General features: G+C 38.2%; 1 protein-coding gene across 1 annotated transcript; it reads right to left on the bottom strand.

The window, feature by feature from the left end:
• Window positions 1-9631: 9631 nt before the first annotated feature.
• On the bottom strand, window positions 9632-10997 carry LOC101681160 (26S proteasome regulatory subunit 6A-like). Its single transcript, XM_045079803.1, is given in 3 exon segments — window positions 9632-10311; window positions 10313-10496; window positions 10498-10997. Coding segments are annotated over 3 exon segments (1281 nt in total). The 5' UTR covers window positions 10986-10997; the 3' UTR covers window positions 9632-9702.
• Window positions 10998-13572: the final 2575 nt, after the last annotated feature.

The raw sequence follows: 13572 nt of genomic DNA, 5'->3' as shown, positions 1-13572 counted from the left end.
TCTTTCTTAAAATTTGAACAATAATATATAATTTGAAGAGAATTGCCAACAACACATAGAAGGCACACTCTGCATACATGGTAAATGATGGATAAAAGTTAGCTATTCATTACTTTAAGCTTGTCAATAATGTGACATCATTATAAACTTAAGAATAAGTCTAGGAGTTCCTAGCTGGCTCTGTCAGTAGAGCATGGGATTCTTGAGCTCAGGGTTGTGAATTTGAGCCCCACATTGGGTGTAGAGATTACTTAAATCTTTACAAATAAAATCTAAATGAAGTTATACAAAGTTTTTACAGTTAAAAATCCAGGTAGAATGTTTTTATAGATCGTATATTTATTTTTATTTTGTGTCTCTTTAATTTAAAGAGCAATACAAATATAGATGCTATAAACAAGTCTTTTTTTTTTTTTTTTAAACTAAAGCAAAGCATCTGAAGCTAATACCCCCAGGAAATTGTATCTGTCTGGTAATATTTTTCTGAAGGGTCTCTATTCAAATTATGAACATCTGAAATTAAGAGACTCTGATTATTTTTTAAAAGACTCTGATTATCCTTGATATTCAAACTATTCCCTTATTAAGTCTTGTAGGTATATTTCCCTACTTAGGAGTTCACCAGCCAAAGAAACAAGGAGGAACTAACCATTTAAAAAAAAATTATAGGTATTATCTATCTGAGAAAGAGAGCGTGTGTGAGCATGAGCAAGGAGCAGGGCAGAGGGAGAGGGAGAAGCAGATTCTTCACGGAGGAGGGAGACCCAAGTGCAGGGCTCAACTGCACAGCTCAACCCCAGTACCCTGGGATCATGATCTAAGCCAAAGGCAGTCACTCAATGAACTGAGCCACTCAGGTGCCCCAGAATTAATCATTTTTAATTGAAGGAATAATCATTAAAACAAAAATAATATCTGCAACATGCAAACAAACAAAAGCCCAAATTAAGGTGACCTCTTTGAATGCAGGGCCTTAATCAAAGATTGTTGTCACCCTAGTATTTTGACATGGTGTTGTGAAAACTAATGAGAGACCACTTTTTCTAATTACTCACAGTAATAACGGAATTATTCAATGCAACAACAACAAAAAAAAAATTGGAAGAAAACCAAACCCATATAAAACAAATATTCATATTAGTACATAACACACCCACATCAGAGTAGGGGTAAACAGGTCAGGATATCTTAACATCTGGGTTTGTTCTTCCATCAGGCATTTGCATGTAGGTTGGATCTAATCAGCTAGCTCTCATCAGAGCAGATTCCAAAACCTTCAGCCAGAGACTACTTCCAGGTTTAGGAGAGCAAAAAAGCACCACAAAGCTGTGAAAGCTAAGAGTAAAATTTTTATTCTAAGCAAAACCTAACATGAAAGTCCTAGACATGGCTAGTGAAGATGTTGGTTCTGTTTCCCCACCACCCATCAGTATGAGAGTTAAGGTTTTATGTATGTATGAAATGTGGAAAACTGAGTTGATCTGATCTTAGTAGACATGATTAGTGTCTATCTCACCTTGCTGCCCCCTTCGGATTGGCTGTAGGTTTTATGAGTAAGTAAACCCAGCAATACTGTTTCACTGATCCTCATGAGAGGTAGTTTGCATTACTGCCCTTAGGCACCACTTGTGGCTAGGAAATATGACTTGGAGCTGAGCTTTAATCAGACAGACACTGGCTGAAGAATGTCCTTTTCTGCTGTTATTGCCTACTTCCCTCACCCCTCCTGTCAGGTGTCCAGGACGCAACAAGGAAGGGGAACGAAATGGTGCAATTCTCATGGGAAACTGATGGTCAGATCTATGGTTTCCAGCTATGACAGCGGCTGTCTCTTTGTTTGGATCAGTTTTAACATCTTGATAAAATGAAAGATAGACATTATGAAAGACACTACTTGCATATCTATATGTTAGTCCTAGAAAATAAAACAGTTGTTTCAGCTCCAACTGTAGGAAGCAGGGTGATAACAACAAAGTCAGCTATTAACTGTGTGTTAGGCATTAGGCAAAATAGAAGATCTTTGTGTTGGGTAGAACCTCACTTTCAATATTGTTTTTATTGTGAATGTCTACTATTTGCCAGATATCTTGGTAATCATTGGCTGGTTCACAAACTAACATAGGCATAGAAAGTTAAAATGAAGAAGTATATAAAAACAAAAGAGGGTTTGTCTTGTACAATATCTGTTAAGATATCACCTTGATAATTATTTCTGAGAATTGAAACCATTATTCAGGGAAGTCATATCATCTCACAAATTTATAACCAGTTAATGTCCATTTGGGTTCATGTCTATGTATGTGTATGTATATCTATGTCTGTGTATAGTGTGCATTCTTGGAAAATATGGGAGAATCTCTGCAATTTGTTGCAACATTAATATTCTTTGTTTGACATTCATTCACTTACTCCTTACACACACATGAGTATCCACATATACTAACATATATATATATATGTGTGTGTGTGTGTGTGTGTGTGTGTGTATGTATATACTCAAGCATTTACTTGTATATTGAAATATTTACTTAACTATATATTACACATATGTATTTATATTTAGTTTTATGTATCAACCCTCACACACACACACACATTTAAAAGCATTAGATTTTGTCAGATAAAAATGTACTGAGTTTAATTAAACCTTTTGTAAATATGTATTTCTGTTTGAAAGAACTTTCATATCTTGCATCCCAGAATACTGGACAATTAACATTGGACTACGTAAAATTTGACTACAATTGGAGGATTGAGTTAGGTATATGTCTCTAAATAGTCCTGTGTATTTTAAAGCAACACCTCCCAGTTTCAAGAGGATGAGGTAGTCTGCCAGTGAACTAGTCCTTCTCCTGTCAGTTACCATAGTGACCAGGTCTGAGAGAACAAAGATTTCACTCTCATGGATTCAGCATCAGCAGTGGGACCTCCAGACACCTTGTCATTTTCTTTTACATATCATCACATTCTTTCCCTTCCTTGGAGAACTTGAACTGAATTGGGAATAATAAGGGGTAATTTACTTGAAATTTTAGAGGAAAGTTTTAATTAACATTTTAAGATCTGGATCTATTAGAAAGAATGAAGGGTTAAAGTAGTAGTTGGAAATCTTTCTCAAGGAAACCACTTAGTTTAGTCCATGAATGTATGCACTAAAGTGTTGAAACAAGCCTCAAGATTTACAGTAAAGATTGTTTCTCATGCTAAAACATTAGTGTTTCCTTAAAAGTCATGTCCTAAGACACTAAACAGGTTTCTCATATGTTTGGTCCCATGTGCAAAATTGGGAAGACTTGGACCAGGTCAATCACTTAACTTCAGACATGTATGTGTATTAACAACAGACTTCTTGTTGGATAACAGTCTGTATTAACAACAGACTTGATGGATAACAGATTCTAAGATAGTAAAGAGAAATTTTTGAGGGCAAATCACTTTAGGAGAAGAACAAATCTTGCCAGGTAAGTTAGACTCAACATCAGATACTCAGGGCTGGGATGGAGAGCTACAGTTTCGTACCCCTGTCTTTCCCTGGAGTAGCCATTCCCCCTGCAAAGTAAAGAGCTCTGTCAAAGGAGACTTTTCCTCTTTGAAGGTGGCTTCACATTGAGTCCTGGTTCTTTGAAGACATGTGCTGAAACAAAGCTGACACATTCTACTTATTTAGGGTGTGCACTCTCAAAAGATACAGAATGAGAGAAGAAGGCAAGTGAGGCAGAGAAAGGAAAAAGAAAATTGCAGTTGGTGTCTCAACCAAACTTAGGATCCCATTAAAAATGTGGCTGATCACTCAATCATACTGGACATCTTCAGATGATGTAATGGATTTCCTGCATCTCAAAACAGTCCATGCAGGGAAGGAAGGGAAACCAATGTATTTGTTAAGTTGTTAAGACGACTTAACAAATACATTGGTGGTCCCCCTCTTCCTCCTCCTCCTCCTCCTCCTACTCCTCATTTTCTTTGATCAAAGAGCGCCCAACGGGGCATTTACTCAATCTTGTAATCAGGGTGTGACTTACATCTGGGAAAGCCGGAGCCTCTGGTATCTGACCTGAAGTTGGTGTGGTTCCTACTACAACGGATATCATCTGTCCAGGCCTAGTTTTACCTCTGAAGGAATCTAAATATTCAAGATACAGCCACTTATAATTTCCTAAAAAAGAAAAAAAAAAAAAAGCAAACAGCTTTGGCAAAAGATACAGTCACTGCTTCTGCCACTGGTCCTAGGGCAATACTTTCTATTCATCAACAGTCTCCTTCACCACCCATTATGGATTTTACTAGAATGATTCAGACCTTCATCATGAGGTGCATATTACTATAGTTGCCCATTTACAGCTGTCGCTGGGCAGATAATTCCAGGAAATAAAGTAATGAACTCCTGTGCTGCAAACATACCTCTTTTCTTCCATTACATATTCACAACCCTATCTTCTCAGCAGAGTTATTACATCAGCCTATAGAGAAACTATTATTCTACTACCTGAACTGTTGACAAGAGAAGTCTAAAGTGACCAGGTAATAAGCACAGATTCCAATTCAGTGAAACCTTACAATACACTCTGATAGAAGTGCTGAGTTCTTTGGAACATGGGCTTCATATCTAGCAGAGTACACACGTGCTGAGATGAAAAGTACAAATTCCACAAGTAGGTGAATGAGAGTGAAAATGGGAAAAGGCCATCCTATTTTATCCTTTGATTCCTACACTTGTAATTTCTCATTGTGGCGAAGATACCATACTATATCGTCCATTTGGACATTATCCTAACCCTTTGAAGTGATTTGTCCAAGCCACAGAGTTAGCTGAGGTAAGCTTTCAGTAGGCCCTTCTGATGTTTTTACAAGTCAGCTGTTTCAGGGTGAAGAACTGTGTGATATATATGACATAATTCTATAGTTCTGAGCACACTAATCCACTCCTTTGTTATAAATGTCTCTTAGTTCAGGGCAATGTGTGGGATACCATCATGGCAGATCAAGTATTCTTCTTTTGAGATTTTATTTATTTATTTGAGAGACAGAGATAATGACAGAGAGCATGAACAGGGGAGAGAGGAAGAAGCAGGCTCCCTACTCAGCAGGGAGCCTGAGGTGGAGCTTGATCCCAGGACTCTGGGATCACGACCTGGGCCAAAGGCAGACACTTACCTGAATGAGCTACTCAGGTGACCCTACATCAGGTACTCTGAACACCACTGACAAAAGGCACGGTAAGCCATTGTACCAGAAAAGATATTTCAATATCCAGTTATATATCTATTCTGTTAAAGGTGAATTCTCTTTGAGTACGGAAATCATAAAATTTTAACACACTACCACCTAGTCCATGGCAGGTCTCTCCAAGGTATAATGGTATCTCAAGAGTTCAGCTTCAGTTGATATTACTAGCAGGTTGACAATGTCAGGATCTAGACCAGATGTGGTAAGATAGAGAACCTGCATTGTTGGCAACACTCAGAGTTCCATCCCTGACACCATTTCCACTCTACTTTGGGTCCGTTCTCAGTCTAGGGTAAGCTGAAAAGAAAAACTGTGATCTCCACAGGTTGAGTTATCCTGTTCCTCTGGTTTTTGAGAGCCTCATCTGTGTCAGATGATCTCTGGCTTTATGTGAGAAACAAAGATCCACGTGTACAGCTCCTTAGGTTCATTCACATAATTCTTGTCCAAGTCCCAGGCACCAGTCAAGTTATCCTCCATGTCCCAGGCATCAAAGCAAATCCATATCTTAACTTCCTTTCCTTTCACAGTATATGAACAACCAAATATTCTGCTAGCAGTGCCATGGATTGTATTTCCTTTCACCTCTGTCATCGGGACCCATTTATCTAGGAGCAGTACTGTAGCAGCAAATTTGTCCAGCTTTCTGTCACATTACGTGCCCATCTTTCTGTAAAGTCTCACATCCTTTCTTCTTCCTTCACTTGATCATTGAGATCATCCCATGAAACTATGTTCGTGGCACTGTTGTGAAAGCAATTGGTGATATGAGCATATAAGACAACTGTTCATAGTTATAAGCCAACTGTGTCTTCATTTCTTCTGCAAATGCTCAGGCCAGATTTGGATTGTATCACTACCATCACGTAACACATTGCTGCTGTGTCTGCATAACCTTATGCACTGAGGAACTGGATGACATAGAACTCAGGATGACTAGCCAAGGTTACCTACTCAATTAGTGTATCAGTATCAGAGGCTCATTCTCTCCATGAGGACCAGCAGTTCTCTTCTCAGGAGGATATCATCTGTTTCAGGACCTGAGGAGGCTATTCAGTGACATTCCTGACTCCACATGTCATTGTTATTCATCACAGACAGATACCTTTAGCAAGAGTAAACTAATGAATCTTACATCCCAAGTGAAAGAGCAGCTTTCCCCACTGCCTGAACGTTCTTAGGTGGAGTCTAATTCTGGGTCTCACTTAAAACTGACAGCTGTAGAAGCCACCCAATAAATTATGTGGAAGAGTATAATAAAATCTCAAGTGGTGTGCCTCTATCTTAGTGGCAAGAGATGCAAAGTTCAACTATTCATCTTGTACCTTAAAGGGATAGCATAGTATATCCCAAAACGCTAACTTCCTAAAGAAGTGGACAAACCCTTATGGGATTTTTGTTTGTTTGTTTGTTTCTGGATTTTTTTTTTCTTGTATCTACTATCAAAACTATGTCTTTCTATGATGTCAATAGAATTTTCCAGTTTCTTCTCAACAAGTCCAGTTAGTATTATTCATGAATATAATAGGCTAGCATAGTATTCAGGATTATATAGTTAAAGACTGCAGGACAGTTAACTTAGATTTTTGTTATATTGTTTTTCTTGCTATGGATCTGTAAACTTTTTCAATAATCTCTGATGGATCAAGAAGAATATTGTCCATGTATAAATAGTCCCATGCCAGGTGCCAAGCTTGTATACTTGTATCAACAATACTACATTTAGCAAAATGACTAAAATTGGGGCCACCACCTGAGTGAATTTTCATATTATTCACCATGATTCTTTTATGGGATTTTTCTTCAAACATTTTTCTTTTTTTTTTTTTCCTCGAAGAAACCAGTTGAGAAATTTGAATGATGATACTGTGTTCACTATCATCCATGCAAATTTAAGTTTATGTTGATATTGATAATCTTTGTATATTTCGGGGTTTCCAAATCACTTTGGCTCTACCATGAAGAGGGCAGAAAGTCTAGATAGGTTTGTCCCATACCAAACAAGTGTAAAAGCTTCTTGATCTCCCACTACTTTGCCTTCAAACTTTATCTCATCACAAGTAAATATATGTGAAAACTTTCATAATTGTGTTGTCATGCATGTCATGGATTTTGACCTCAACAGTTAGCACAAGCTTCACAGAGAAATTTAGCTGACTGCTCAGGAAAAACCATCTTTCCATTCATAGCGGAATGTCAATGACCCATTACTGAAAAGTGTATGCTGAATTTACTTTGTTTTACCAGAGAACATTTTCCACAAGTGTAAGAGATAGGAATTGAAAAGATAAGAACATATAAAGACTTTTACAGGTCTATAAATTTAAAAACACATTTGAAGCCAGAACTTTTCATACTATTCTCTACAGAACCTCTAGAGCCCAACCAATCCCTTTGAGGCTGTGGAGGGGAGTACCAGCAGGTGGAATGAGCTGGGCTCTCAGATGTCCAATCACGTTTGAAATTGAACAGCTTCAGTGTATCTGCTTTGAACATCAGACATACTAGTCAGATTTTATCTTTAAAAAGGATTTTTTTGTTAATGTTTTTTAAACCACTGATTTGATCTAACTTTTTAATGTTCAGTTTAAGTAATACATGTACTGCAACCTAATTTTCAAAGCTTATATGTCATAAAATATGATATATTCAAAATTAGCACATATTAAATCTTTCCATTAAAAATACTATAGTGGGGACACCTGGGTGACTCAGTGGGTTAAGGCCTCTGCCTTCGGCTCAGGTCATGATCCCAGGGTCCTGGGATCGAGCCCCGCATTGGGCTCTCTGCTTGACAGAAAGCCTACTTTCCCCCCCTCTCTCTGTCTGCCTCTCTGACTACTTGTGATCGCGGTCTGTCAAATAAATAAAATCTTTAAAAAAAATACTATAGTGTTTTCTTTTTTATTTTTGTCACCAAGTTTCCATAGTCTATTCTTATTTTTTTCTTATTCTTTTTGCTGTTTTCTACCATTTCTTTATCGATACCTTTTGGAAAAAACCTAACCAGTTAAGTCAATAATCCTTAATTCCTGGGACGATGCTGATATTTCTTGTGTTTCAGGCAATATCATATTGGCGAAGTAAAGGTCTGGTTATGTGATGTCTATATTTTAGTATATCTCCTACCTCATTTTTTTCCCTCTGATCACTAGGGGAATCACACATTTCATGGTATATAGACAACTTACTCCACTTCCCAATAAAATTCATACTGTGTTTTATTCTTCTGGGAAATGTTTTTAAAGTAATAAGTAATAAATGACAAATATTCAACTATATGCCTCATTGCCATCCATCAGATAATACAGAAATTTGTTTTCGATAGAAAGAGCAGACTTAAACTTAGGAGAGAGTCATGGGAATAATGATTATGCTTACATGCTTGTCCAGATAGAGCAACATTCAGCAACTCAGTGAGATTTTCTCCTGAGAAAGATACGCATAAAGGTCTCTATAAAACTAAGCACAACATGAATAATGTTGCATGCAAATCCATGAGACTGACAGATCAGTTTAGAATGATATGTCACTGAATTAACAGTGGGACAAGGGAGAAAGTAGCTAAATTAAACAGAGAGTGAAGCAAGTAACCCACTCCAAAGTTCAGATAAAAATAAGCAGAATTGAAAGCTTTGCAGGAACAAAATTGCAATGGGCAGAAGAACAAATAGAATCTGACATTACAACTTTCTGTGGCCTAGCTATCTGTAGCTGGAGCTATCAAAAGATAGTACCAAGTCTCAGTGAAAAAAAATAAAGTGACTAAGCTTGAAATTGCTGTAAAGCCAATAATTTGAAACAAAATCAGTTAACAAGGCTGAGTGTCATGGTGATTTGCTATCATCTCTTAAAATTTGCTCCTGGTAGATATGTTAAAAGGAAAAGTAACTGAGATGAAAGTCAAATGTCCTTTAAAGTTTCATTTTTAACTTAATGACAAATAGCCCAGCTATATATATATAAGCTTTGTTAAGTCATTTAGCTTGCCTGATGTTCTTTGTCTAAAATAAAGGTGCTGGGCAAAATGGTAAAGGTCTGTTCTGTTTTTAGCTATCCTCATATATATATATATATATATATATGAATTTAGAAATCCAGGAATAGGGTGCTAGGTTTGATTCCAGCTCCACCATTTATTATCTTCTTAATTTTTCTCTGCCTCGTTGTCCTTTCTCATCAGTTGTGGTTAATAAAGATATCTACCTCACATGGACATTATAAGGGGAAAAAAGGAAATAATGCATGAAAACATTTTCAATAAAGCCTATTGGGAAAGCATTCACTGTATGTTAGCAAAAGCTGATTTACCAAGAAGTTAATATAACTTAAGCTGTGGGATCTTTATTTGCTGTGGTTCCTTCAAATGTCCTATACCTGAATTTTTTTTTTTTTTTTTGGCAGGGACCTGAAACCATCTTTTATTATGAATTTTAACCAGCACCAGACCAGGGAGCAGGTGTGGTGGGCAACCTCCTAGGCATAGTACTGCAGATTGGCTTTCTTCTTGGCCTGCACCTCCAGGATGCCCTTCATGTAGTCCTCATGCGTGAGTTCCGTGGCGCCCCTGCGCAGTGCGATCATGCCCACCTCCATGCACACGGCCTTGCACTGGGCACCATTGAAGTCATCCATACAGCGGGCCAGTTCCTCATAGTTCACATCGGGACTGACGTTCATCTTGTGGGAGTGGATCTGCATGATTCTGGCCCAGGCCTCCTCATTGGGCATCAGGAATTCAATCTTCCGGTCCAGACGGCCTGAGCGGAGCAGTGAGGGGTCCAGGATATCCACCCTGTTGGTGGCTGCAATCACCTTTACTTGAGTGTTGGGTTGGAACCCATCCAGCTGGTTCAGAAGTTCCAACATCTTCCTCTGCACCTCCTGGTCTCCAGCCTTCTCACTGTCAAAGCGCTTAGTGCCGATGGCATCCAGCTCATCGATGAAGATAATGGACGGAGCTTTCTCCTTGGCCAGGGCAAAGGCATCCCAGACCAGCTTGGCACCATCCCCAATGAACATCTGCACCAGCTGGGGGCCAGCCAACTTCAGGAATGTAGCCTTGGTCTGTGCAGCACAGGCCCGGGGCCAGCAGGGTCTTCCCGGTACCTGGGGGGCCATACATCAACACCCCTTTTGGAGGCTGGATCCCCAAGTTCTCAAACTTCTCCTTGTTCTCAAACTTCTCCTTGTGGTTCATTGACAGGACAATGGCCTCTACCAGCTCCTGAATCTGCTTGTCCAGGCCCCCAATGTCACTATATTGTTCTCTCATCCACCTCCATGGCCTTAACCCGAGAGTCATACTCTGTGGGCAGGGTCTCCAGGATCAGATAGGAGTCTTTGTTCACACCCACCAAGTCTCCTGGCTTTAGCTTTTCAGCATCCACCAACCTAATCACAGGCAAGAAGTATGTCTGCCGTGTAGAGGTTTTGATCACTGCGCATTTACCCTTCCTCTGGGAATCCAGGTCAACATTGGCACCATCCTCTTCTTGGTCATTGGGATCAACATCTAGAAGCTCGATAATGTTGGACACCAGGTATGGCAGGGTCTTGTTCACTTTGATTTTCTCACTGTTCTCTTTGATCTTGTCCTTCATGGCTTGGAGTTCGTGGGTAATTCGTAATACTTCACTCTTCATGATCTTGATCTCACTGTCCAGCAGCCGTGTGCACTGGATAATCTCTTCTGTGGACATCTTGAGCACCTCCTCCCCGATTCCATCTTGCTCAGCCTCATCCCACATGGTCGCCATCTTCTCCTACCGAGTCACTCCTATACCTGAATTATAATTAAAATGTTGCACTATGGGACACCTGGGTGGCTCAGTGGGTTAAGCCTCTGCCTTCGGCTCAGGTCATGATCTCAGGGTCCTGGGATTGAGACCCACATCAGGTTCTCTGCTTGGCAGGGAGCCTGCTTCCCCCGCTCTCCCTGCCTGCCTCTCTGCCTACTTTTGATCTCTTTCTCTCTGTCAAATAAATAAATAAAATCTTAAAAAAAATAAAATAAAAATTGCATTGTTTTTAAAGAGCACCCAAATATTGAATAAGCTTCAAAACCTCACAAAACTAAAAAGTACCAATTATTATTTATTAATTTTAAAATTAATATGTAAAAATGCAATTTATTCAATTAGTTACTTACAAAATAATACTTATATTAAAAAGTTTGGTGTAGCTAACAAGCAATAAAATTGATCATCTAGAGAAGTAACAGAGTATATGATTTGTAAAATCACTATTTCATTATAAAAATGAAAGTGATTTCAAAGATGTCACTGCTTATTTTAAAGGAAATCAAGTTGACTTGATTAACTAAGTTGACTAAGTAAGTTGACTAAGAGTTAACTAAGTTGTTGGTCAGCATGTTGACTAAGCTGTTGATAAGTTGACAAAGAGTTGGTCAGCATGACTAAATGAGTACACTTTCTCTTTTTAAACACTAGCTTGTGGTTACCATTGGGAAAATACAAGACTAGGAAGGAAGGAATCTTCATATGTACTGGATAACAAAAAAGTCAAGTTGTTCTAATGAAATACATTTCTAAAGAGAAAGGAAAGATTATATTCATCCTTGAGTTTGAAGTTAAACAATTCTGTCCATCTTTTACTCCTGAATTACACAGAGTTTTGTGTGATGAAAGATAAAAGTAAGCTTCTTATGCTCTTAAATTCTTGTTCTTCTCCCACCTGAAAAATTCTTAGGGCAGAATTCAGAAATCTTAAGTCTCTGAGGAAATTAAACATGATATTGCTCAGATAAGGAAACCCAATGGAGCATATAGAGTAAAAGGTAAATCCAGGAGATACTAGGAAAAGCAGAATGGCCAGGGTGCAGATGTTAATGGGAAAGGCTCTGATTCCATCCTCTCTATTGCTAGAGATTTAACAACCCCAAGTTCAGTGTTTTTTCTGTTTTTACCTGTCAGAAAGTTTCCTACTCTTACTATCTCAAAGAATTAGCTGTCAATATCACATTACATAGTGTGGGCCACATCATTCTGTTGTAAAATCTCTGCAAACTAAAGGTTAAAAAATTACCATAGAATGGCTTAAAATGTAACCTCTTAGTGTATCTTATTGACAGACCTTTATTTTCTCAAAATATTACTGAAAAAACTTTACTTTTTCACTGTATGATGTAAAGCCTGGATATCTCAAATAAGTTTACAAAATGAGTTCATTGTACATTTACCACCCAAGTTATATAATTGGAAGTGGCTCTGCTTTTAGTTGTCTGATCTTGGGGAAGTTACTGGAAATGCCATGCCATTACAAGTGACCAGATTTCATTCTTGTTATGGCTGAATAATATTTCATTACATATGATTTCATTGTATTAGTATCATCTTCTTTCTCCATTCACCAATTGATGGATTCTTGGTCTGCTTCAATGTCTTGGCCATTGTAAATAATGCTGCCATAAACATAGGGGTGTGTGTATCCCTTTGAGTTCGTGTTTTTGCATGTTTTGGGTAAATATCCAGTAGTACTATTGCTGGGTGGTAGGCAGAATAGTTGCATTTTAAAAGTTTTGATGAAACTCCTTACCATTTCCACAGTGGCTGCACCAATTTGCATTCCCACCAACAGGGCAAGAGAACTACCCTTATTTTTAACATCTTGGTGTATACTTTTTACATCTGATGAACCAATGTGGATGCATTATTATTAAGTTGATAGTTTATGTTACGATTCATTCCTTCTGTTTGTTTGGCAAATGTATAACGACACGTATCCACCATTACCTTATGATACAGAATAGTTACACTGCCCTAAAAACTCCCTGTGCTTCACTTCTTTCGCCTCCCTCTAACCTCTACCAACCACTTATCTTTTACTCTCTCTCTCTAGCTTTGTCTTTTCCAGAAATTTCATATAGTTGGAATCAAAACAGATAGACTTTGGGCACTTGGGTGGCTCAGTTGGTTAAGCAACTGCCTTTGGCTCAGGTCATGATCCTGGATTCCTGGGATAGAGTCCTGCATCAGGCTCCCAGCACAGGGAGTCTGCTTCTCCCCCTGACTTTCTCCTCTCTCATGCTCTCTCTCAAATAAAAAAATTAAAAAAAAAAAAAAAAAAAACAGATAGACTTTCAGACTGGCTTTTTCACCTTAAGATTTTCTCTTTTAACTCACTGAGCCACCCAGGCGCCCAGTAAGATTTTCTCTTTTAATTAAAAAAAAAATTCTCAAATCTGGTTTATGACGTTTTGTCCTCTGTCTTTATCAGTTGATACTTTTTATTTTTTGAGATTTCAGTTGTTTCTTTTTTATTATTATTATTTGTTAGTATTATTTACATAGTTGGATTTTCAATTTCTTTTTCTGTTTTGTCACT

Source organism: Mustela putorius, unplaced genomic scaffold (assembly GCF_011764305.1).
Source record: "Mustela putorius furo isolate JIRA1106 unplaced genomic scaffold, ASM1176430v1.1 tig00000430_pilon_pilon_pilon, whole genome shotgun sequence".
NCBI classification, from domain to species: domain Eukaryota; kingdom Metazoa; phylum Chordata; class Mammalia; order Carnivora; family Mustelidae; genus Mustela; species Mustela putorius.
The sequence above is the reverse complement of the archived record's forward strand: the minus strand, read 5'-3'. Positions and strand labels throughout refer to the sequence as shown.